The 26249-nt window shown below is 42.7% G+C and overlaps 2 protein-coding genes and 1 long non-coding RNA gene across 7 annotated transcripts in view; 2 read left to right on the top strand and 1 right to left on the bottom strand.

Moving 5' to 3' along the window:
- RFX7 (regulatory factor X7) overlaps positions 1-4411 on the top strand; it is a 52722-nt gene extending 48311 nt beyond the window's left edge. For both annotated transcript variants that reach the window (XM_050712979.1, XM_050712980.1), the window contains one exon: positions 321-4411. In XM_050712979.1, the coding sequence (XP_050568936.1) occupies positions 321-3623 (3303 nt within the window). In that variant the 3' untranslated portion in view covers positions 3624-4411. The remainder of the gene's footprint in view (positions 1-320) is intronic.
- Positions 4411-16307, bottom strand: LOC118251646 (uncharacterized). Its single transcript, XR_004779892.2, has 3 exons — positions 15609-16307; positions 15264-15398; positions 4411-11986 (listed from the first exon to the last, which is right to left on the bottom strand). It is a non-coding gene; the product is annotated as an uncharacterized LOC118251646 (long non-coding RNA).
- Positions 16308-16535: 228 nt separating this feature from the next.
- Positions 16536-26249, top strand: part of NEDD4 (NEDD4 E3 ubiquitin protein ligase) — a 56365-nt gene continuing 46651 nt past the window's right edge. The window contains exons 1-2 of one of the 4 annotated variants that reach the window (XM_050713107.1): positions 24309-24695; positions 25770-25862. In XM_050713107.1, coding sequence (XP_050569064.1) covers positions 24639-24695; positions 25770-25862 — 150 coding nt within the window. In that variant the 5' untranslated portion in view covers positions 24309-24638. Of the gene's footprint in view, positions 16618-18532; positions 18550-24227; positions 24696-25769; positions 25863-26249 lie in introns of those variants that run through there. The other 3 variants (XM_050713108.1, XM_035553751.2, XM_035553752.2) reach the window with 3 other exon arrangements.

Here is a 26249-nt window from a genome sequence, read left to right as displayed (position 1 = left end):
TCCTCATTATCTTTTGTATTTCTGTCTTTTGTTCTATTTGGTGAAGGATTGTACGAGAATAATCATTCTTAAGCCTAATGTGTACACCAGTGCCTTGTTCCTTAAAAACTGAGGTCACGTGTCTGTCCACCAATCCTAGGCAGACAAATATCAATGGCCTGGTATACAGTTGAACAGCTTGCTTTGTTTTGAAGTCACTAGCTTTGCTGTATTGAGCTGCATCGTCCTTCACCTTTGAAATGTGTGGGGATGAAGTAGTCTGTGGGCTTGGAGGACTTTCTTGCTTCATCACCACACCATGTCTCTTCCTCTGTGAACAGGTGCCAAGGACCAGGCAGTTGGTGACATCTCCAAGTCCTATGGGATCGTCTGATAGCAAGGTCCTGCCGCTCAATGTTCAGGTGGTCACTCAGCACATGCAATCAGTCAAGCAGTCACCAAAGACTCCCCAGAATGTTCCTGCCAGCCCAGTTGGTGACCGCTCTGCCCGACATCGCTACCCACAGATCTTACCGAAGCCAGCAAATACCAGTGCTCTCACCATCCGCTCTCCCACAACGGTGCTTTTTACCAGTAGCCCAATCAAGACTGTTGTGCCAGCTCCACATGTGAATTCCTTAAATGTGGTAAAAATGACAGCAATATCTCTTGCCCCAAGCAGCAGTAGTGTGCCTGTCAAACAGACACCTTCAGTTAATAGTAGTGCGGGAGCAGTGGAAGAGGGGAGAGCCGCTCCACAGATGAAAAATGGATCTCTTGTTTCACTTCAGTCCCCAGGATCCAAACCTAGCACTGTTGTAGCTGCATCTGCAGTTGAGATCAAAATGGAACCAGAAGCACTGCTGGATGAGAACCCAGTACAGGGCCAAGAGAGCTCTGATGTATCTAAATCCATAAAGGCAGCCCCTGGCCTGCCTCCTGCTCAACAAATAAATTTTGAGGTCACAACCTTGAAGGTTTCAGCTGATGGTGTTGTGGAGGCAAAAACAGTTAAGGGCTGTGATCAGGGAGCTGAAGAAGCAGGGACCAAATATAAAACACAGTCTAATGAGATCACACCGGTTTCTTCAGCAGGCAATAATCAAAGCACTCTAAAGCTCTCAGTTGCCAGTCACTTGTCCAGCACCAGCATTGGTTCACCTCCTACTGGTGAGTCTACAATTAAAGACAAAATATGCACTAAAAGTCCAAGAAAGCGACAACCTTCTACACTTCAAGATTCCCAGGTACCACCTGTAAAGAAACCACTGGTGGGGCAGCTTTCAGCTGGTAATGCTGTGGAGGGTCAAAAAGCAAACAGCATTAAGAAGGCTCCAAAGGTTGTATCGTTAGCTAGCGGTGACAATACTGCAACGCTTGCTCAAGTTCCCAGCAAGGTACCTGTAAATGTCCCTGTACCTTCCACAGCTCCAGCAAACGTAGCGACAGACTGTTCCTTGAGCACCAGTGATACCAGTGATTCTACTTTAGGACAGCAGCTTGCATCAGCATCATCTCCAGATATTAAAGTGAAATTGGAAGGAAACATGTTTATCATAGAAAATGATTCAAAATCTGATGGCAGCTTTAACCCAAATGCGTGGCACCATATCACCAAAACCTCTGACTTTGCATCTGTGAATTGTGACCAGCAGCAAGATATCAGTGTTATGACTATCGCAGGACATTCTGGCTCTAGTGACTTAGAGGAGTCTGCGTGGGAGCCAGTGCACTGTGAGGGTATACAGCAGGATGTATACAACCAGCAGCTACAGAGCCAGATCCAGGACTCCTCCTTGGGTCAAATAGAAGCACAGTCTTCAAATCAGTTACCTCTGCAGTCTGAGCTGAAAGAGTTTGAACATACAGTCCCTCAGTCGAATGAGAACTTCTTTTCATTTGATGATGACCTTACCCAGGACAGCATTGTGGAGGAGCTGGTGCTCATGGAGGAGCAGATGTCAATGAATAATCCTCATCCTTACGGTGGTTGTCTAGGAATGGCACTTCCGAGTCAGACAGCAGCTCAAGGAGCTCCTGTGTCATCTCATCCCAGCAGCACACATTTTTACCATTCAATCCATAACAACAGCACTCCGATTCACACCCCGACTCCCACCCCCACCCCGACTCCCACCCCCACCCCAACTCCGACCCCCACCTCTGAAATGATCTCTGGATCTCAGAACGTGTCACGAGAGAGCCCTTGCTCCAGGCTGGCTCAGACAACTCCCGTAGACAGCGCCCTAGGAAGCAGCCGGCATACGCCCATTGGCACGCCGCATTCCAACTGCAGCAGCAGCGTCCCTCCGAGTCCTGTGGAATGCCGAAACCCATTCGCGTTTACTCCCATAAGCTCCAGTATGGCTTACCACGATGCCAGCATTGTTTCAAGTAGCCCCGTGAAGCCAATGCAGCGGCCTATGGCTACCCACCCTGACAAAACCAAACTTGAGTGGATGAATAACGGGTACAGTGGTGTCACCAATTCATCGGTTGCAAACCACGGCATCCTTACGAGCTACCAGGAGCTAGTGGAAGATCGCTTCAGGAAACCTCACGCATTTGCAGTTCCTGGCCAGTCATACCAGTCTCAGCCACGCCACCACGATACTCACTTCGGTCGCGTGACTCCCGTTTCACCTGTGCAGCACCAGGCAGCCCCTGTAAGTAACACTACCAAGCAAGAGGGTTTTGCTGTTCCTGCTCCTCTGGACAACAAAGGAGCCAGTTCCACTCTCAATAACAGTCTGAGATGCCGGAGCGTGAGCCCTGCTGTCCATCGCCAGCGTAATCTCAGTGGAAGCACTGTTTACCCTGTTTCAAATATACCGCGCTCCAGTGTGACACCTTTTGGGAGTCCGGTGACTCCGGAAGTTCACAATGTATTTACGAATATCCACGCAGACACCAGTGCCAATAACATAGCGCAAAGAAGCCAGTCAGTCCCGTTGACTGTAATGATGCAGACAGCCTTCCCGTCTCTTCAGAAACAAACAAACACTAAAAAAATAACCAATGTGTTGTTAAGCAAACTTGATTCTGATAGTGATGATGCAGTGAGAGGTTTGGGAATGAACAACATGCCCTCAAATTACACAGCCAGGATGAATCTCACTCAGATTTTAGAGACATCCACTGCTTTTCCTAGTGCCAACCCGCAAAATATGATTAATTCCAGCACTTCAGTTTATGAATTCCAAACACCAAATTACCTCACAAAAAACAGCAGCACCGATCAGATCAGTTTCTCTTCTGGAGATAACCAAGCACAATCAGACATCGGAGAGCAGCAATTAGATTTTAGCAGCACTGTAAAAGACCTTTTAGGGGAGGACAGTCTGCCAACAAACCAGCAGCTGGTGAATCAGGTGGCATCAGATCTGAACGTTACATCTGTCTTTTCCAGCGACATCAGGTTGTCTTCCGAACTCTCAGGCAGCATTAACGATCTGAACACTTTAGACACAAATCTACTGTTCGATCCAGGTCGTCAGCAGGGACAAGATGATGATGCTACACTGGAGGAATTAAAAAATGACCCCTTGTTTCAACAAATCTGCAATGAATCCATTAACTCAATGACTTCAGGTTTTGAGTGGATGGAGAGCAAGGATCATCCTGCTGTTGAAATGTTGGGTTAATCTTGTTTTATAGTATGTATGTAGCACACTGTATCTAAAAGACAGACGTATTGTATTTGTCTTAATGGAAGTGCCTCCTGCAGCAGAAACGCTATGTTTTGTGGCATTTAAAAAAAAAAAAAAAGTTTGCTGTACCAGTTGCTCATACTTGAGCAATGAAAAGGCAGTCTTACCAATTCAAGTCACCAAAACAAATCTCTGAAGGTGATGGGCTATTAAAGAGCCAGTATTAAAATTTGAATTTTATAGTGTTTCCCATTCAATATTCTTTATTGTAGTAAAGAAGTGGTTAATAGCCAGCCAGCAATGACAGCTATGGTTGAGGCTTTGGGTGGGTGTTAAGTCGAGCTTGTTAGCAGGCTTTCCATATTTCGTATTGCTTGTTACTTCTAGTAGATGATTCTTACTGACCTCTGTTGTTGAGGTCTGAAAGGCAGGGTGCCTGCAGGTATGTAGGTGATAGGGAGTGGGTACAGGTGAACCAGGTGACATGCAGGTGCCTGACCATTGTGTAGCTATCTCGAGTGCTGCTCAGTGGTGAACTGTGGAAAAAATCTCTGTAGTACTCATGCCATTTACATCTCTAGTAAGATGCAGAGACAGGAAAACTAACAGGAATGATCAAGGAAAAAGAAAGATGCACTAAACTTTTTATTTAAGAGATACACATCTATGTAGTTATTTTATCCATTAATGTTTCTGACATTATACTTGGTATTTTAGTTTTCATTTCAGTGTTTTTATATTAGGTAAAATTCATGAGAAAAGATTTTGAGCACTGAGATTTAATCTAGGAGTAACACCCTATTTTAAAATGATAGGTACTATTTGATTATTTATCAGAGCTAAAGAAGTCATGTGATGTTCTTCCCTCTTTTTAAAAACAAAAGAGCTGTTGGAGCTCATTAAAATACTATTTTTAAAGATTCGATTTTAAGTTTGCTCTTTTTTAACATAGTGGAGGGTGTAGGAAGATGTTATTTCCTCTATGTTTCAGTAGGTTGAGCCTTTCTGTCTTTCTGTTTTAAACAAAATACGATTAAAATATTAGAAAATGTGGTTGATCTAAAAATATTTCATATAGAGCCATAATACTGCCAGGCACTTTACAGATACACAGTCAGATGTGATCTTTCTTTGGGTAAAACTTTTCAAAGTGCTTACTGTTTTAGAAGGCTGAATTCCATTTTCATCAAATGATTTGGGAGGACAGATGAATCTAATTTTTGCTAATACTCCTTAGCTAGAAAATGGGATTTAGACTTCTACCTTAGTAGTTCACTTAACGAAACAAAAAAGACCTGTTGTTTTATCAGCATGGGATGGTTTTCCGTAATGATGAAAAGAGAGTTTAACTAGCCCGTGACCCTGCTGTTAGAAAGAGGACTTGCAGAGGCAAGCTTTTACAAAAGGATTGTACTAAGGATGCTACAGTACCATCCCTTAAGCTTAGTATAAAATTGATTATTTATCTTGTGAACTGATATGTACAGAACTGAAAGCAGAACAGAAAACGTTTTCCTCTCTTGAATTACTTCTTTGAATGAGCAGTCATGAACTTATGAATGGGAAGGCACAATAAGCCCTCCTAGATTTATTGAGGAAGAGATGCTCACATTTTTAGGTGACTTTTTTTTCCCCTCCTTCTTCAGATTCTGCTAATGTCTTGATCTCAGTACTGGATTTTTATTTTTTGGCTGTGCTTGATTCAATTTGTGATATTGCATTGGCACCCCAGGTACTGGTGTACCATGGCTTTTTTTGCTCTTGCTCTGATTGACACCCAGTCTGTGGCCTCTTCTTCAGGGACAAACAGTTGCGATAAGCTATAGCACCTTAAATGCAGCCTGATTTCACTGTGCTTGCATCAGAAGTTTTGACGCTTCATTAGGAACAGACTTGGAGAGTTCAGATCCTTCCTTAAAACATGTGGATGTGCGATGGTGTGGTTTACTTTAAGACCAAGTGACCCTTTTAATTTTTTTTCAAGGAAGTGGGGAGGACTCTAAAAACCGCAGTGTAGAGTTCTGTTAGGTGCCTGTCAGTAAGGCTGGAACCATTTTTCCTTTAGACAGAAGTTGCTGAAGGCAGGGCGTGAATTGTCTACCTGTCTGTGGCCTTTAGCCAGAAAGGTGCTGATCATCCTCTTGTTGACTTCACTGGATCTGAGACACATTCAGCACCTCTCTTTTCTGACCCTGTGCAAAGTGCTGTGAATATGTAAACCCTACCTGCCAGGGGAGAGTGGTGGGCAGGACGTCTGTGCCGCAGCCATCTGCGTCTGCATGCTGTGCTGGCCTCACCTCCATGGCGCTGGCACTGAGACTGACATGGGCTTGCTGTAAACAAGTTCTTGCCTAACTTCTGGTTCTTCAGAACATTTCTCAGTAAAGCAAGAGTAGATTTAAAAAGCTGATGCACTATAAATTATGCAGCCGTCACCAAAGGTTTTTAAAAGTACCTTTTAAATTATTTTTAAATACAAACATTATATTGAACCTAACATGTGACTTAATTAGTAGGCATATTCTATAATCAGTGGATTTAAAGCAAATGTATGTTAAATTTAAGAAACGTTCAATTCAGTAAGGATTCTTTCAAGTGAAACCCAAGGCATAGGCACAGCTTTGTACATAGGTGTGTGTTAATTTATAGGTGTTTGTATGTTGGTGTTATGACTAATATTCTGTTAGGTCCCTATACTTAGTGCTAGTTAGTTCTTTACATTGAGACAGAGCACTACTGCACACCAAAGTATGCAATACCCAAAGGAAAATTCTGTGATTTTTAACAAACGGAAGCCTGTGTCAGATACTCCAAAACTAAGAATTTGAGATAGTTCTGACCCCTTGTTTACATAATTGGCTTCCTGCTAACATTAGAAATAAATGATTTTGATAGCAATTTTTGCTAAAGTATATGAACTAGTGAATTTGTACCCTGTGTACTGTATTGCAGCAAACACTTTAAATTTGGTTGGTTAGTCCAGCAAACTTTCTGGGTTCATATATTGCACTAAAATTCTGTTGAACCTGTGGCAGGCACGTTCCTTAGGATAAATGCAAGAAATACAGCCCACAGATTAAAAAAATAATAATAAAATAACAAAAAACACAAAACAAAAAACACACACAAAAAAATTAAAAAAAAATAAAACAAAAAAAAATTTCTAATGTGTTTCATTATTAAAAGGCAAAATGTCATTAAAAGTGACAGGTGAAATTGTCTTATGTAGCAATGTGCATTGATCTCAATGAGATATGTCTATTTCTTATTCTCTTACATGAGAATATTACAGCAGGAAAAATTAAATTTAGTTTGCTTCACCATGTTAATACATGATCACAAAATGTGCATGAGTGTTAATGACTTAATCTTGTACAGTACTAGATATACTCCTGTAACCACTTTTATTTTTTTTATTTTGCTGTATTGAAACTGGTTAACCAGTGTTAACCATGTGAGCATAGTTATTCACAAGTTATTTACTTCTTTATGTTAACTAATTCAGCTTAGTTATTGTTGAATATGTTCTTTTCTTGGATTATTTTTTATTGTTCGGGTGTTGAGAAACATTTTTGCATCATTTTATCATGATAAGAATTCATGAAGTAAATAATTTGCAAATAATTGCAATAAGCACTGACTTCTGAACTGAAAAGAAGGAAAGCATTTCTTGTGCAGTGCATCTGACGTTCATATAATAGTCTTGTACTATACTGTGCTTTATTTACTGCACCGTAAGGAAAGAAAAATCCCTGTTCCATGTTTTCATTTAATGCAGGAAATCCAGTTTCCCTCCTCTTCCCCAGTGTTTTGTCTGTTGTACTGCTGAAACTACAGTAGTTGAATATTGCAGTAGCATTTCAGTTATTTTTTTTATTGAAAGTGCTCAAAAATTGTTTTTTAAATGTTTTCAAAAACAATAAAAACATTTTATATTAAAATGATTTCTGGATTCTTTTCTTTATATGTATGTTAAGGTGGGCCTAACAGAGCATCCTAGTTTGTGTGAAGACGCATCACAGCTGTGTAGTTGTACTGACTGGCTGCAGTTGCTGAGCCCAGGCTTACATTTAAAGCTGTGCATGAAGGTGAATCTTCCTGCCTTGGAAACCTTGAGCAGTCTGTGCTGTCAGAGTAATCTGTTGAGAGAATTTGCAGAATTTATGTTCCAATTCTGCAGTTATCCCTTTTTAATGTGGAAATCGCTTGTGTGACAATACTATTAAATTTGGAGGAAAAAAAAGAGGTTGAAACTGACAGGTCAAATATACCACCAGATGTGAAAATATTGTTGTTTGAGGCTGTACTTCAGAACATGACGGTGATAGTTGTGCTAGTTAGAGTTGCCTTGTGCAGCTTCTCAGTGTTACAGGAATCTTAGCGTGGATGTGGGTCCAAGTATTAGATTTGTGTCTGGATGGTGGATTTTGCTGCCATCCTACAATGTTGCGTTGCTGCTAGAGTCATCCACTGTGGCAATGCTTTGCTGGTTTCACTTTTCTATACTGGTAAAGCAGTCTTACAAGACACTGTTATGATCCATCTTGACTCGCTGTAGTGGAAAAAAATGCTGTTCTGATGTATGGAGTCCCTTACTCGTGTTATAAAAGCAAGCAATGCTGCCAGCGTAGCCTACGTAAATACAACAGAGAAGTACTGCCATGGAGTAAAAGCTGGCTATGAGAAAATGAGTGAGGATAGATATTCAGGTTTTGATGCCCAAAAGATGGCACAGACTCCATCCCGGACTACGGAAGTAGTCACATGAGTTGGCAGATGGCAGATTTGATGGTGGCACAAAGTAATTTAGTTCAGTCCACAACAGAGAATCGTCAGGGAGACATAAATGAAGCAGCATCAGAAAGATGAATTTTACTATAACACCAGAGGGGATACTATTAATACATCTCATTGGGTTCTAAATTAACATTCCCCAAAAAAACATTTTCCACTATTACAAACAATATACTGACACTCTTTAACCATGTTCCACAGTCATAAAAAAAAAAGTGCAAACTAAAATTTGCCAAGGAATGGAGTGGAAAATAGTGTAGGAGATACAAAAGGCTTTTTTTTTTTTTTTTTTAAGCAATCGGTAGATCATCTGAAGTTTTAATTAGAACCTCTCAGCTGTAGACTAGAAAGAAGGAACTAGGGTTAATAGTAAACCAAAAAGTTCATAAAGCAAACAAAGCTGTGCATGGAAATGGAATAGAAATGACTAGATGTTTGTGTTTAACCAAGACATCCAGAGTAAATTGTATAAAAAAATAAAATTAAAAAAAATAAAAAAAACCCACACTGGAAGTATTTTCACATCTCCAGAAATACCAATCTGCATCTGTGAATGCAGTTGGTATTCTAGTAAACAGAATTTGCCCTCTAGGATCATAAGGACTGCTGCATTAGCCAGTGGTTCATGTAGTCTATACAGTGACTCTGGGACTTGATAATATCACCTTCTACAGAAAAAGAAGCCCTGCATTATGAGGTGGTTGCAGAATAAACTACCTCTACAATTGCTGCTCTCCCAGACCCAATAACTAGATGCCCAACCTTGACACAGTGGATTAGAGCAGGGTCTGGGACTAGGTGACCTTCAGAACTTCCTTCCAACCTAACTCCATCAGTTTGTGTATCAAACTGGAGAGCTGAGGAAACCTAATTGAATCTGGGTTTGTAGCATGGCTGCTCTCAGTCAGATGAAGTTAAAACACAATATTTGATGATCATCAATTCAACTGCCAGCAACCTTTTAATTATTTAAGCTTCCTGTGATGGATAAGCCAGAAATAATCAATACTTGGATCTTGGCTGCCTTCTTCCCCCTGTTAAAAATGAGTTAAGCTTGGATAAGGAGATGAAGCACATGATAAATGCATAGTGAGACTTAGAAATTGTGTAGTAACTGAAAACCAATTTCAAACTTAAGAAATCAGCAGTGACCTGATGATGCTTAAGATGTTTCTAAACAATGCTTACAAGGAAGTGCAAGGAAACTTATCGTTTTAGTGGTGTATATACTGTTGATCTGCATGGTATTTCTAATAGTTATCTGCAGTGATCCTGACGTGAAGACTGTTGCACAACGAGGAGTTAGTGCTACACATAACTCTTAGCACTTAATCTGAATAGGTGCAGGGTGCTGTCTGTACAGCTTGGATTCATGCCTGTGTTCTGCACATAACCTCTGGTTGCAGGGGAAGTTTGGCGAGGTGATTGTAATAGAGGGGCCTGCATGCAGCTCCCACTTGGTATTGGTGATTACACCACCTGTGTGTCCTTGTCTTTATTTAAAAGTGCAGCAACTTCTCATGTGAACATCCTTTCTGCTTGACAGTAGAAATGATGAACAGTTTTCTTGTAATAAATTTTTTTTAATAGCCCAAGTGAGCAAAATGGGATAAGTTTTCCATGGACAGGGTCTGCACAGTGTGCTCTATGTGAATCAGAGGCATGTTCATAGCATAGCTTGGTCTTCACAGCATCTGAAAGTATGTAGAACGATCTATGCTGTCCTCTCTTTCTTCATAGTGCTAGCTCTAACAAATAGCATTTTAAGCAATAGTTTACAGAATCTGAGTACCTCTGTCATTGCTAACATAACAAACCAGCACCTCCTGCTACCTAATTGACATTGACTAATAAAACTGCAAATCTGTTAGCTAAAAAAAAAAAAGGTAAAATATAAACTAAGCAAAACTGATTCAGTTCAGTCAAAAGTCAGTTCAGTCAAAAGTGAATGGGGGCACATGAGAAGTTTGCTTAGAAAATGTATAGTGCTGAAAAGACTGCAATTATTCAGTGTTTAAATACTCAAAATACAAGACTACCTTGATATAATGCAGAATTTTATAACCCAGTGGTTATAGTTCTTGATAGATCATAACATTTCTGCTACGTGCTTAGAATATGCAGGAGATATCCTACTGGTGATGTAAATACTCAAGATGGTTGCCTTGGAACATTTGCATATCTATTCACCAATTGCTTTGTCGTGGTTCCTCCTGAGTCTGTTCTCCCTTGGCCTGCCTACCTGTTTTCTAAATCTGGTAATGCCTCATCTCTGCAATTATTAAAAGGTTCTATTTTTGCCCCTGTGGTTCATCTTTCCTCCATTGTCATCTTCCTTTAATAAACTGCTGCTTTTTTATGGACTATTGTAAATTATGTATCATATGAAACTTTGCCTGTCCATACCAGCTGATCAGATGATGTCCATTAGAGTCATATTTTCAGTGGACTTCAAGCTGCTCTTTCAAATGTTGTTAATTTGCAGTATGCTACTGATCTGGAATGAATTCTTTTGTATGTGCATTTTTTTACAACCCAAACTTTAAAACCGTACTTGAAAAGCTAGTCCAAGGGTGGAAACAAGTCTGAGCACTTTAAGAAGGGAAGTGGTCACTGAAGGCTTCTTTGAGGAGGTGACCTACTCATCTCTACATCTCTGGGCTTCTCAGCACGCTTATTTTACAGAGCTATTGGGCTCCCTCTTCTCAAATATCCTTGTGTGTTTTTTTTTTTTTTCAGTATGGATGGATACACACAGATCTATAAATGTATATCATTGTAAACTAACTGATTAGGACTCACTCATCTGCTTTCTCCAACAGAAATATCCCTGAGTCTTCAAAGCACCTGCTCCGTATCAGTACTTCAACAGGAGACCTGTGTTCCAAGTGCAGTGATAATCAGACCCCAGAGAGTAAAGCCCAATTCCTCTTGCCATGAGACAAGAAGTGGAATGCATTCTGAAATGCACTGTTCAAAAAACTTCGTATAAGCAATGATTATTTCTGAGAACAAAATGCTGCTTGTTTCTGTTACACACTGCTTTGAACATCAAGACAATCTCTCCTCCTATGTACGTATGGGTAGAGGGGAGACAAAGCTGCTGTGTCCAAGAGGCCCCATTCAGAGGTTCTTGAGCAAATGGAATAACTAAAATCTACTCTGACTAGGATTACTTGTGGGAACAAAAACTTATGCAGAGAGAGGAGTAAAGACAAGAATGCATAAATGCTGCTCAGTTACCCACCCAGTCAGAACAGTAGCTTCCTGTAGTCTTAGCAATGTTTTAGGCACTAGCAAAGAGCAGCCAATATGTACTACTTCAAACACATATGGAGAATGATAATCTCAAGATATTTGAAGAAGAGAAGTCCAAATACATAATCTCTGGAAAGATCTTACTTCTGCGACATTATGAAGGGTTGAGCTGCTAGAAAAAATATCCACAATGACTGTGTTAACCATGGGATCACTGGCAGTGAATTAAGCTGGGAACAGTGACAGCAGTCGACTGGAGCTCAGCAACTCCGGTTTCTGTTCTGGCAGCTCTCCTCCCCCTCAAACTGAAAATAGAGAGAGAAAATGACATCTGAGCGATGGTGATTCAGACAAGTGTTTACTGCTTCATTCAAATGCATATGCACAAGATGAGTGTGACTTTCCACCTCCACCATAGTTGCTCTTCTTACTATACAGGTTTGCTCATCAATCTAGAGAGATTTCTAAAATTGCTTGTAAACTGTTATACTAGTCACAGAAATTAGGAAAAATGTTTTTTACTGTACATCTTCCCCTTCTCATAGCCTCCCCCAATGAGAGCTGGAGATTTCAGCAGCTTTCCCAGGGGATGGGGATCTCTGGGGGGGGGTGACGGAAGGAGCTGGCCTGGAGCAGGTGTTAGTGTCTCGGGAACACAGACCCACAGTTAGGGAGCAGTGTGTGGAGAGGTGCTTGCTGCTGGTGTTAAATTTGGTGTGCAGGCTGCCCTGAAAAGGAGATACTTGAGTGGGGAATTTCTGGTTCACATCTGGTCCTTGGGAACAAGAATCCAAAACGGGTTGAGAGGGAGGAAAACACAGGGGGTGGAGCTATATTTTTTATTCTAATAGCTGCGGACATTTGCAGTCGGCCATTTCACTGGAGGTTGGCCCAGCAGTGACACTCCAAGTCAGGAAAAGTTCTTCACTTGCAGCAAAAGGTGCCCAGACAGGGGTGGCCCCATACTGTTAATGTGTATGAGGCATGCAAATGCTTCACACGCCTGTTGTATTTGGGGAATCCTGAAGTGATTTTGTACATCTTCATCCTAGCTTTAGTCTTGGTCTGGTATCTAAGCCCTGAGGTGCTTGGATTGCTACGTTTGGGAAAGTTGCCATCATTCCTTGAAGTACCACTAAAAGCCCTTGGTCTCTTCCATCTGCAGTCAGTGCAAGTTCAGTGCCTCTACTGGGCCCCTGTTAGTAAAAGGGCAGAAAACACACAAACAATGCAATCATCTTTGTTCTCTACTGGGGCCCAGCCTGGAGCTGGGGACTGTCCCAGGGTGCTGGTCATGCCTTGCAGCCTGGACAGACAGGACTGCTGGGTTTCAGGCAGCTGGAGGCAGTGCCTTGGCACCGTGCAATGCACAAAGCAACAAGCATCCAAACAGAAGATACGTTGCTTTTAAGGGAAAGAAAGGTTAAGTTGAAGAAAGCAGAAGTAGTGACTTAGGAGAAATGAGAATGAAAAAGGACCAGTAAGGGACTGGGAAAACCTGAGAGGGGTTAATAACAGTCTAGCTAAAATGCAACGCAGAGACAATAATCAATCTGGGGTCACTTTTACCACTTTTCTTTCAAAACTTAAGCTTTCATCTTTGTATCAGTGTTGCATCATGTTATGATGTTTGATATCTAGTACTAAGTGCCAGGATCTGTTATGTATTCACACTTAACTGTGTAGCCAAGAAGAGTGCTAAGTCTTGGGCTCTTAACTCTCTCTGACATTAGTCTCGTTAGTGAGTCATTGTCACTGTAGTAGAGAAATTGAGATTACAAGGCTATCAATAGGTATTTACTTATCTTAGTCATAGCAATGACTCACTAGCAATATATATATTTTCTGTTAATTCCCTCTTGCATGTAGTCTTGCATTTACCTGTCACTGTGACGCCATGAGTGGATCTTTTTAACATTTCCTATTATATGACTCAGTAGAACAAAAGATAATAGGATAAAAATCTATATGTGTGTTATTTGCATTGGGCTGATCTGTTTTGTAACTGCAGTTAAAATTACTTCTAATTCCTTTGGTTTGAAGCAAGAACAATGAAGATAATTTATCTGATTTAATTTAAAATCCTCTATAGCAAAACTGTATCCTACTAATATAGGACATACTTTGATGTCACTTAATGTCCTACTGGTAATTTAACCATGATCATGGTTTATATATATTATTAAACTAAAGATTATTTTATTATGATAACCCTTTGGAAAATCTGAAGCAAATCTTCTTTTCCAACATTATTTCCTCCTTAACAACGACTGCTTTGTTTTTTTTTTTTCAAAGCAGTTCAGTATTAGAATGTATGGATTCTCTTCAGCTCATAAAAACATTTACTATAAAGAAAGAAGTAAATATTGTAAATCAATATAAAATCTTGACCATAAATTGAGTCTGCCAGGTTGGATGCCATCATCTAAGAGATGGAAAATATTTTTCAAGTGTTTTTTTTGTTTTGTTTTTTGATATTTCACGTCAATGAAGGTTAATTTAGACGGCAAGGAAAGTCAAATTTCTCTGTTACCAGATGAGAACACACCACTGGGACAGAGTAATGAGATTAAATATTCATATGTTTTTAATGGTCTTGATACACAGTTAAAGCGTTCCGTTGCACTTAGATGATCCAAATGCAGGTTATTCTGTGCAGCTGACCATCAGTTATCTGCAGAAAGAAAAGGAAGATCTCTCAGAAGAGTTCTCTTCCTATTTGTCTGTAATTGCGTAAGACCATAAAATATTAAATGCTGGAGATATATATCTTATATAAGAACTGAATGTTTGTTAACAAACAGATTGTGGTTTATGTTTATGGTGCATGTTTTTAAGTAAAAGATAGTTTAAATTAAAATTCCTTTATTTTGAGTGAACTGCTTGATGTCTTGCTGGAATATTGAAGATAATTCTTGACCACAGTGAAAATGTACATAGACCTTAACAGCATATTGATGTCTCTGTCCTTATCTCAACCCTTGAGCCCTTTCTGTCATATTTTCTCCCCCTTTTCTTTCAAGGAGGTGAAGTGAGAGAACAGCTGTGGTGGAATTCAGCTGCCCAGCTGGGTAAAACCACCACACCATTAGAGAAAATGACTAACTTTCTTTTGATGATTGGTGCATTAAGCTTTTGCAGAAAGTAACTGATACATGAAATGCCTTGTTTTCTGAATATTACTGTAGCTAAGGTTTTAAACAGAAGACATGAGGTGCAACTGACCATGGGGCCAATGACTACATATCCTCTAGAGCAGACTAATTAGAGCTGAAAACTTCCTATCTCCAGACAATCTATCAGAGTGATGACTCTGTGGAATGGGACTTGCAAACCCTGCACAAGCTTGCCCATGAGCTGCTCAGGGCTTGTCCCATCCCCGTAACATGCAGCAGCTGTCAGGCTGCAAGGGATCAATCAAAAAAAGAGCATAGGTTCACTGGTGGGAGAACAAGCATCCTGGGAGGTGTGGCTCTTGTTGAGATTATCTTTGCTCAGAGCTTCCTGTTAGCCTGGGGAGGAGAGCGGGAGTGTATGTGATAACTGGCACAGGCCTGGGAAGTTTCAGGAAGCGTTACTTACCAAGATTTTGTCAGTCTGCTTGGGGCATTGTCCAACGAGCTGAGCCTGTCTGTGTTTGCTTTGGAAAAGGTGGGATTTCTCATCAGAGGCTGAGAGAACTTGGTCATGCAGGTCATGATGGTCCGGCTAGATGAGCTGAAAGATGATGAAAGAAGTTGTTTCCCTGCCAACATTTTTCCCTGCCACATTTGCCCATTTTTTAGCAATGCACAGGATTTTCCACACATTCATCCTAAAATGAAGTTATGCTCTCTGCTCCCGCAGGCTGCTCAGCTCTTGGAGGAGTTTGGCTTGTAGACAGGCTCACAGCTATGGAGCTCAGCCTAAACCACCTACTTTACTTACAGGTTTCTTACCACAGGTCTTCTGCCGCTTGGGAAAGCTGGTAGGCTGGGGCTCCTGGGTGATTCATGGGCTAAAGGCAGGATGAATTCAGGCCATTTGCAGAAATACAGGGGAAGCAGGTCCTTCAGATGAGAACGAGTGGGACTGTGGCATGGTGATCTGAGACCGACCTCAAGCACTTGACAGAAACGTCGACTTGCTCCCTTAACTAACACACTGCTACCGCTTGTAAGTAGCTTAGGCTGGAGAAAAATTTTTTTGAAGATGGCCACTTCTCACAACTCCCTGCTTTGATTTGGGACTCAGCTGGTGCACTTTATCTTTATTGCTCCTCCAGCCCAGCAGCCACGTCAGGTCAGCTCCTTACACAACACAGGCTTCCTTCCTGCCCCACAGCCCTGCCGAGGACCGCACCACCTCATCCTGGCACACAGGGTCCCCTCAGCACCGCCATGGCGCCATGGCCATTTCCCCCTCAGCTTTTCTGGGCATTTTACAGTTCTCAAAGGCAGCCTGGACACGAAGGATTCAGGCAACGAGCCCCAGGGCTGGCTCCTTGAGGCGCAGAAGAGCCCGTAGGCGATATAAAGCGGGGATTAGGGGGTCGCTGTTAGGAAAATGACGCCTTTTATTCACACATCCCCGCCGCGACCAGACGGAGCCCGAAGCAGTCGCCCTGATGGAAGCGACACCGCCCCGCGCGCCCCTCCCCGCCCCGCGCGCCCCCTGAGGCCGCCGCGCGGCGCTCGTCTCCGGGCGGGCCTCGGAGCAGGGAGAACCAATCAGAGCGGGGCGGTGGCAAGGTGGGCGGTGCCGCGGGCTTCCGGCGCCAATCGCGGGCGGGGAGGGTGCGGAGAGAGAATGGGGTGGAGGGCAGGGGGTGCGCGCGCGCGTTCTCGTGCTGCGGCGGGCGGGGGCGGGCCGGGGGCGGCGGCGGGGCTGCGGCGGGAGCGCGCGCGCGGCCATGGCGGCCTCTGGCGCGGAGGTGCTGGGGCTGCCGGGCCCGGAGGTGAGCTGGGGGGGGGCGCCGCGCCCGGCCGGGGGGGGCTTCCTGCGGGCCGGGGGCCGAGGCGGGGCGGCTCCCGCAGCTCCAGGTGCCGGGCTCGGGGCGGGGGTCCCGGCGGTGGGCTGGGGCGGCGGAAAGCAGCGGCCGGGGACCGACCGCGAGCTCGGGGGGGTCCCGAGGGGGAGCTGCGTGCCTCAGCCCTGCGAGGAGCGATGAGGGAGGTCTTGGGGGTTCGTTGCGGGGCAGCGGGGACAGGCTGCAGCGCTGGGAGGATGCTCGGGGACCCCTGTGCGGTGGCAGCGGGGCGTCCTGCCGGCCCCGGGCACGCTGCGGGGGCCGGGCGGGGACCGTCCCGACGGACACTTGTTGCGTGCTGAGCAGCAGTTCTTACAACTTGGAGGTGTTACTCGTGGGCTGCTAGCGTGAGTCTTCCTAATTTGTGCTTTGCTTCCAGTGGAGTCACTACAAAGCTCTCCTTAACGTATTTTATTTCCGTCTTAGCATTGCAGTCCCATTGGAATCCCATTGGCAAGTGGGCACAGCGTGCTGCAGGGCTGCGTGGCGTGCCCCTGCACGACCCTGCTTCCAGTTGCCAATAACTTTTTGGGGCTGTCTGGTTGGGCTCAAATGTTCCATGCCTTAGGCTTGCAACTTCAACTTGCTTTTACTAAATTTTGGTCGGCTTTGTTGGTTTTTAGCCTGCCTTGCTATGGGGAAAATGTTTTGAAATCTGGTCAAAACTGAAAAATTCCCCTCTTCCCCATGTTCTTTAGAACACAGACTGAGCTGGGGGAAGTAGAGAATTCCTGAGTATGTAACAAGTCTGTGGGATTTACCTTTGTCTATAATTCAGAAGCTTAGCCAAACTCTTTCAAGTTACAAATGTGGAAAATGCCGTTTGTTTATAGTGAGGGACTTGGTCAGTTTCGTTGTAGCTCCAGTGTGTGATTCTGCATGTGCTCAGGATAGAGTGAACAACCTTAGGGTTGTAGGAAAACTTTGTAGGCTACTTTGGCCTAGGGTGCTGCAATGGAGACGAGAGTTCTTACCTCTTTGGATTCATCTTGTTCGCCTTCCTGGAGTTCAAATCTGGAAGATTGCACATGCAGAATCACAGTGAAAACAAACTGTACAGAAAGTGACCTCAAGGACTTCTCTGTGAAAGCTCCCCTCCTCCCCCGTGGTTTTGCAGACCTTTCATAGTTTATGTCTGTCTGTACACTGCTGCTTTCCCAGGGCTGCTGTTCCACCCATTCTGCAAGATGAATTTGCCTGGGGTATGAATCAAAATTGTCTGGTAAAAGAAGAGGTGTTATCTGGAAAACCTCAGTACTTGTTGCAGCTATTGCGTAGGATTATGTGGTAAGGTGGCTGGGGTGGTGGAAGGTGGGGAGAAGATTTGTCTGACTTTTGAGGTAGCCGAATGCAGTATTACAGTGCGAGTTCTCTTCACCCCCCTTACCCCCCGAGTTTATTCATTTATTGCTAATTTATTGGTTAATGGTGTATTAGTTACTTGAACTTAACACACAGCATTGCTAGCATGATGTTGCTGGCACAAACAAAATGATGGCAAAGGGGCTGGGCTCGGAAGGAAGCTGTAGTTGAGGTTATTTGGTGTACAGCTGGTTATTGTATATGCTATATTTGGGTATCAGTGCCAGGATCTAGCAGATACAGTTCTTAACTTCCCTGGTTCAGTTGTTCATTTGTAAAATGGATATAATATCTTTCTGTTACCCACAGGACTTCTTGTGATTTGCATGGATATTGAAGTAATCAGCACCAGAAAAGTCTGTGGTGAAAACTACTAATTCTGTATTCACAGCAGGGTCTTAACACTGTGTGGAAAGTGAGGTCTGGGGTCACGTGCTGAAAAATGAGGAAAGGAGAAAATACGGAATAGTTCTGAACAATATCAATTTCGTTTACTTGGTAAGGTGTCTCAGAAAAAAAAACGGTTTGATTGTATCATCAAAAGTTCTAACAGGATTAATGTGCATTAACAGGATAAAATGAATCTAATGTAGGAACAATATTAGAATAAAAGTGAATGCTAATCAAGTGTCGATTTTTTTTTGGACTGTTTTACATTGCAGGTGTAGTATATAGAAAAAAGGCAAATGAACGAATAGCACTTCTTACTACAGCAGGTCTCAGTGTAGAAAAATAAAGAGCTTTAAGAACAGTTAAACGATGACTTTCTGTCATCTCGTTAACCTTTTTCCAAACCAGGTCAGGCCTTTTGCGGTGCTCACACCACCTGCTGCAGCCTTTGGCTTACGCCGTGAAGTGGGAGCCTGTGCCTGTTCCTGCGTGATCAGGACACGCCTGCCTCTCCACGTAGCTCCAAGCGTTGCTTCAGATCTGTGGGAGCTGACTGACGCAGCTGCTGCTGCTGCTTTTCTTTGTTGTAGTAGTGGTGACTTTGCTGGAGCTCTTAAATGTGCTTGCTGAGGTAGGGTGTCCTTTACTAAAGTGGTTTTCTTTGGCTGAGGGACTTTCTAACACAAAACTTCCAGGTTGTTCAGGCTTGGATTTGTGTAGAGGAAACACTGGGATCTAGCGTTTCCTAACACTGAGCCACTCGCTTTCAGTTAGTGAAATCGGCTTTTGGTTAGTCAATGATGGCAATTGACTGCTGTAATAAATACAGCATTTTGAACAGCAGTTGTGAAATGGTTTTTCGAAAATTGGAGGAAGACTAGTTGGAATCTCTGCTGCTGTTCTGTTAATTCTTTAGTTACAGAGGGAATTGCATTTTTTAATTACAGAGGGAATTATAGTGGGAATTTAGAGGCAAGGAGACATCGTGCCTGATGTACTTGCCATTTTAGTAGTCACTGGAGAGCTGCCCTCTGTAGAATGAGTGGTCTGGTTTTCTGCAGGTCATGGAAGGTTTCCCAGATGCATATGGCATTCTGCTCTGGAAAACTTCAGATATACTCTTCTGTTCCTTTAGAATATACTACTGGACCAGTTTTTTTAATGACTACTTAGCTTGCTGCTGGTGAACTGAATGTTGTGGACTTACAGTTTGTCTTCTCCCCTTCTGCGTGCCTTCCACCAGAGCCCTTCTCATAGCGCTGCATTTCAGAGATGATGCTGACAACCAGAAATCTTACAAATACTGTTCGGAGGCTGGTGGGGCCTATTCTTCCTTTGGGTTGCTTCTGATGAGAACAGTAATTATGCCTGGCTTGTTATCATCTAGGCTTGAGACAGCCTAGTACTTCCGTTTGGGTTCACACCCTGTGGCCTCCCCAGCACCTCTCTGCTGCTGCCTGCTCCCTCTGACTGTGCTGCTGTAGGGCACCCAAACACAAACAGCAGACACGCATCTCAGCTCCAGAAATGCTTGGAACCTACAGGTTGCGAAGGCTTTACCTACCTTCTGCAAGGCAGAAAAAACAGTTGACAAAAATCCAGTGTATGTATATGGTATAGCTGAGATACTTACAGAAACAGTGATGGTTTTGCCTTCTTTTTTTTAAATCAAAATATAATTTGTTTAGATCTAGTAATTTCAAAAAGATATCTTATGGAGTTGTTCTAGTGTGTGTTTAAGCCTTTTCTTCAGGGTGATCTAAAAAATGCCAGGTGTGACTGTTGTGGATATTGGGTTGTGCTTGTTGAAGAGTGATTTTTTTGTCTTTTAATAAAAAGGGAAGATAAAAGCTTAAAAATACGCTGGCAGACTTTTAACTCCATTAGTGGTCTTCTCGAGTCTTTCCTTAATTCAGAAGCGGAGGCATTAAATACAATCTATAGCAACATCAAGCATTTGGGGAAGGATGAGGCTTCCTTACTGGTGAACACAAAATGTTCTGTGGCACAACTACATCCAGGCTCTCCGTGCGTTAGTGAGACTGGACTGCAACCAGCAGATGGAAGTCGAGGACCTTATGTTTACCAGACTGATTGCTGTAGTTCTGTAACAGGAATCTTCCTGAGTCAAAAACTTGCCTGGCTTGCCTTGAGAGAATTTCTTTAAAGACAAAAGGTCCAGCTGTGTTGTTGCCCTAGAGGAGGAGCAGAGCGCTGGCTGGGCTGCGAAGGAATGGGCCCGTCAGCGAAGTCTTCCCTGCTTCCCGTCTCCTGGTGGAATGGGCTGGTGACGCTAACCGAGCTAGTGGTCTGCACAGGTCACCTAACACACACATTGCAAGTCTGCCTCACCTACAAGGTCTGAGTATCGCAGGAACTTTTTCCTTGAGTCAAGTCTGGCCATTCTGTGGCGGACTTTTTCTTTCAAGTGAGATGAGTTTTAGCAGTGATTTCATTGGGCATGCTTCTCATGCCATCAACTTTGTGTCTATCTCCTGCCTGAACTGTTTAAGCTGAATGTTGTATAAGTAAGTCCTCTTAGCCTGATCTATGTTTTTTAGATTAAATATTAAAGAAATGGATTTTAAATTATCAGTATCTCCTATGATATATGAAGCAGGTCTGTTCTTAAATGTGATTTTTAAGATCAGACAGATGAAAAGCATCAGTCTCTTCTCCTGGACTGCTTAAGGGAAAATATTCTGTGCTAACCTCAATGTAGATAATGTAATAACATAGATACTATTTGAGTTGAACAGATGGCTTATTGCTCAAGAAATGCAATTAATAAATTTGTTTTTGGTGTGAAACACTAGCATAACTTCTTATGGTCAGTAATGATCTCAAGGCTTAAAAAACAGACAGACAAAACCTTTCATTGAAACATGAAATAAGCGAAGTGCACTTGGATGGGAGAAGCAGACTAGGACTGTTGCTGAGATGTGTGTTTGTTTTCTTTTGCTTGTTTCTTTTTAGCATATAGAAACAGCAGTGTCACCTACTAAAACAGAGTAGAAAGAAGCTGTCCGTTCAACACAAATATGTATTTGCTGTATCTATCGCTTGTTTTCAGCATTGTTTCCCAGCTGCTCCTAGGCTTCAGAGCCTGTGATGATGTCCTTCATTTATCAGTTTGTGCTTGGAATACAAGGTAACAGTACAGTAAAATTGAGTACCTTGAGTAAGATGGCTCACAAATGTGAGATGCCCGTTATAAAACAAACTGTATATTGATGGTGTCTGTTTTTAATGCTAGCGCTTATTCTATATTGGGGTCTTGGGCTTTAGTGCCTTACAACCCATGCCAGTGTCCTGCCCCTTTGCTGTTTACAGCTGTTCATTAATGAGGTGAGCAGTCTGCAGATGTGTACTGCAGAACACTGTGTAGTAGTTGATCAGCTCTTTTTCTTCTGCAATTTGCAGATCTCAATACATGGGATGGGAGGGATCCCTCTGTGTGCTGTGTACAACACATTCAGCCCCTTGACCATCCCTTTCTTTTGATGCCCTGTCTACTAGGCCAGGCTGTATACTGGTTTCAGTTGTGAACTTGCAAATTGTTGGTATGTTTATTTCAGCTTGCCTTATCTGTATGTACCTGAAGCAGTGTCTTCTGTTCTCTTTTTGTCCGTGCACTTTATGCAGACGTGTTATGAATCTTAAGAAAACCTTAACGTATAATTTCAGATATTACCAAAATCTTTAAAGGTGTTGCTGCTGCACTGTTTTATAGTTGTAACATCCTTTGATGCTCCTTTCTTAGCTAAATTTAATGGTCATTGATTCTTGACCTATCTAACTGGAACAAAAGAATAACAGGATGTTATTGCCTAGAGCAATTGTTCATTACAAAGCGTGCTCTCCGTAAGGCACGCCGACTTTTACATTGGCTTCCTCAAAAAAGCTGTTTAGTAGCCCAGCATATAGTACCTTTTAATGTTTCATGTTAACAATCCATTTTTTGCTGTTTCCTTATATTCTGCATGAGTCTTTTCTGTAGAAGTATATTAAAAATAATCAAAACTTGGATCAAAGATTAAAGAAAAATCAATAAAATTAATTTTTCAATACTAATCTAATATGTACTCTGAAGAACCCTTCTCCTAATCTAAAACATTTGTCTTTATTGTCACACAAATTTTTAATCAGAATTTTACCTGTTTCTTACACATGAAGTGCTTTTTCTATATGGTAGTTGTTTATGTGAGTCTGACTCCAGTCAGTCAGGCAGCTGTTGGAGGTTCAGAATGTCTGGAAACATTGTTCAGTCCAAAAAATAGATTACAGCTTGCTGAAAGCTCTGGTGAAATTTTTTTGGATTCGAGATGTTTACATTAACATCAAAGAGCATTTATAGGCACTGAATTAGATAACACAAAACTGTGTGCATTGTCTTCCTTGTTCAAGTGAAGAAGGGCGATTAGTAGCGTAATACAATCATAGTCGAATTATTAGATGTTGCAGACATGAATGAGTGGTAAAGGCAAATGCCTGGTGTAACATTATAATTTTTCAACACACAAAATGAAAAATTTGGAACTTTTTTTCCCCCTTCCCCTGTGTCAGGTATAGGCAGCAGCTAAAACTTGTAAGTTTACAACTTACAACTCTGTGTTGTAATCTGGTTGTGAATCTTTTCACCTTTGACTTGTGTGGGCCGCGTTTTGTCGTTTGCTGTCTGTGGGACTGGCAAAGCACTCAATGTACACACGTGCATGCCCACACTCAGGGACTGGAATTTGCCTTTGGGGATTTATACTAAGCTTACACTTTATCATCACTCTCTGGATTAGTTGATATCTTGTGCTGTAGTCATTGCCATGTCATCACTTCTTCATTTGTGCCATCTTTCTCACCCTTTCATTCTGCATATGTCTCGTTGTCATTCTTTAGCCCTGTCCTGGATTTTCACCACTAAAATGATTGCTACCTCTGCCAGTCACTCCTCCAAGCTGTCTTTAGGATTAATTTCCTACCACATGAATTTGGAAAAGTTGGGGGTGGATATGGACAGTGTTAATATTTGTATCCCTGGTCATTGATTATAAATAACTAAGTGTGCTGTAACCACACTATTCTGGTAAAACCATTCTTTTCTGGTGAAGTAGTGAGCAGGTTTTCAACTTCTTAAATACTTGTAATTTCTCTCTAAAGGCTACTTTCTTGTCCAAAACTAAATCTGAGACCTTCTCACCTTAATCTGTATTAATGGAATCTAGGTAGATTCATAGTGACTTCAGTGGAAATTAAACACTACTTTTAGAAATCAAATTTTATCTTTATTAGTTTGACTCTTGCTTTGCTGTGTACAGAACACATTTTAAAAACTACTTGACACCTATTTTAATAGGCATACGTAAAAATTTATGCTGCATTGCTATCCAAGTATGGCAGGTTGTCAGGCATTTAAATATGTTATTTGATTGTCTACAGATCAGCTCATAAACCATCTATTTCATGATCTTTTTGTTATATACAATCTGTTAGTAAACAGAGTAATTGTTAGTGAATGTGAAAATGACAAGACAATGAGTTGGGTTCAATTTCTGTTAATTCAACAATTTAGATGAGTTTGTGGAAGTGTTTGGTGCATCCTGGAATTGGTGCAAAGGAGAAGTTGAGAGTGGGTGTGTAATGAGGTTATTCTGTCTGGCCATCTTAAAGGCCTGCTCATCTTTTTATCTTCCCTTCTAGTTAATTTCAGGAGTGCAAAAGAATTGTTAGGCGTTTATACCCCGGAAGAGGCTGTTGAGAAGATAAATTGGACTTTGAGAGAGCGGTTTCCTGAGAAGCCGCAGTGCTGCTAGGCATGGCTGGCGTGTTCCTGGCTGGGTGCCTGTGCTGCCTCTTGCTGCAGCACCGCTGGAAGCACTGCAGTGGGGAAGAGTAGCGAGGCAAGCCTAAGGGTGACTGCAGTCACGACAGACAAGGTACTGCTGCAGCCTGACTGTGACTCTGACCACGAAAACTCTCAGGCTGCAGCTGCCTGTGGATCTACAGAAGCACTTTCTGGTCCACCATTTCTCCCACATTTGGCTATGAAGTGGGCAAATATTGATTTCCTCAGCATGGTGAATGAAGAAGACAAGGCTCAAAGTTGCTTTTGAAGCCTTGAAATCTTGGTTTTGAAGTTGTTCCCTGTAGATGTGTTGAAGTTAGTTCTGTCTGCCAGGGGAGCACACAGCTGCCTAGTAAGGATGTCAGGAGTAAGGCTGGGACACAGCGTGCCAGAGAGGAGATGCTGGAAAAAAATGGCAAGTACACTATTATTATTTTTCTTTCCCTCAGACCTTGAAACAGGGCAGGTCCGAGCACTGAGTAGGGCATGGCTGTTTCGAGGAGAGTAGAGTAAGCACAAGTGTGGTGTCCTGTGTGGAGCTCTAACGTCTCGCAGCTCGACTGTGATCAGCCAGGCGCAATTGCTGGCACGTGGGGAGAAGAGGTCATACGGTCGTGCTGCAGACCTGTATCCTGTCAGCAGACCTCTGTCCTCTGCCGGATGATCAGGGGAGAAGAATGAGTCATTCCAGGGCAATGTATTTCTGACTGCTTTTGCGTCAACCTGTCTGAATTCCTCATGGTCTGCCCTGCTCAGGGGTGTGACCAGAGACTGGGCAGCCCCTGGTATGAGCTCTCTGTGTAAGGGATGGGAAGGGTCAGGGAGTGGAAGTGTATGTTCCCCTCAGCAGTGTGTAATCCCTGTGGTCAAGTATTGCCTTGCACTCGAGGGTAGGGGCTTCCTCAAGTTACTGCTCCTTGTAGTGCGGAGAAGGAAACAAACAGTTCAATATCAGCTATCAGTTTAAAAAACACCAAAACCGTGTGTGGTGGTTGTTGCTGGGTTTTTTGTTTCTGATCTATTAGATTTCCTATTAGGAGACAGTTTTCTCTGAGGTGAATTTGGAGGATAGACTTGTGGTTTGGCTGGAATTGTCTGGGCTGATTGACCGTTTTATTGTGCAGGTGGCTATGGTTCCTCTCACCCCCCTGGCAATCACCTCAGAGGGTGGGAGAAGGCCTCAGGACTAGCGCTCTAATTCCGTCCATCAGCTCTGTGAGCCCCTCCAGTTGGTGCGGGTTGGGGAGTCCAGCCCTGTGGTTATATGGGAGCCCGAAGACAAAGCAAACTTCCCTGAGTGCTCCCTATGTGTCTCCTTTTGAAAGCACTTTCTGTCATATATGGAATTCAGAAAAGACCTGGGGATGGCATCTGCTGCTTTACCAAGTGCTCTTGGTTTCCCTTCTAACTCGTTCACCACCAAAACAGATCAGCTTTCCTCACAGTCTCTCTGACTAGCCATTCCTTACAAATGCTTTTTCATTTGCAGAGCCTTCTGCTTTCCCAAGAAACAGTGCTCCCTCCTCCTCTGAGAGCAGTTAGGCCTTTGCTCCTGAATTCCATACCTTACCACAGGAAGCCTGTAAGACCGTGTCTGTGCGTTTATGTTAATTAGCAGGAGGAGTGTAATTGCAAGTCGAACTTAAGTGTCCTTGTCAAACTGTAATTTGAATAATGCGTAGCTGAAATAGTGGGTTGTTTCTTGTTTTTAAGATCTCACACCTTGCCGATGCAACTTAAAAATGCCATTTTTTGGGGCCTAGCCTCTCTGTGCTATAAAATAAAAAATAGATGCCGAAGTTCTTCATTCTTAACTTTTTTTGTTTCTTCACTGCTTATCAGTCTGTTCTGACAAATTTGATACCCTTTTACTTCCTCCCAGAAAATAAATTTATCGTCAGAGGGTATTTTCCACCCGGTTATGAATGCTGGGATGCTATTAGGTAAAAACTGCATGTTTTTGGCCAAG

This window comes from Cygnus atratus, chromosome 11 (genome assembly GCF_013377495.2).
Source record: "Cygnus atratus isolate AKBS03 ecotype Queensland, Australia chromosome 11, CAtr_DNAZoo_HiC_assembly, whole genome shotgun sequence".
NCBI lineage: Eukaryota > Metazoa > Chordata > Aves > Anseriformes > Anatidae > Cygnus > Cygnus atratus.
This window is presented reverse-complemented; position numbering and strand designations above follow the sequence as displayed.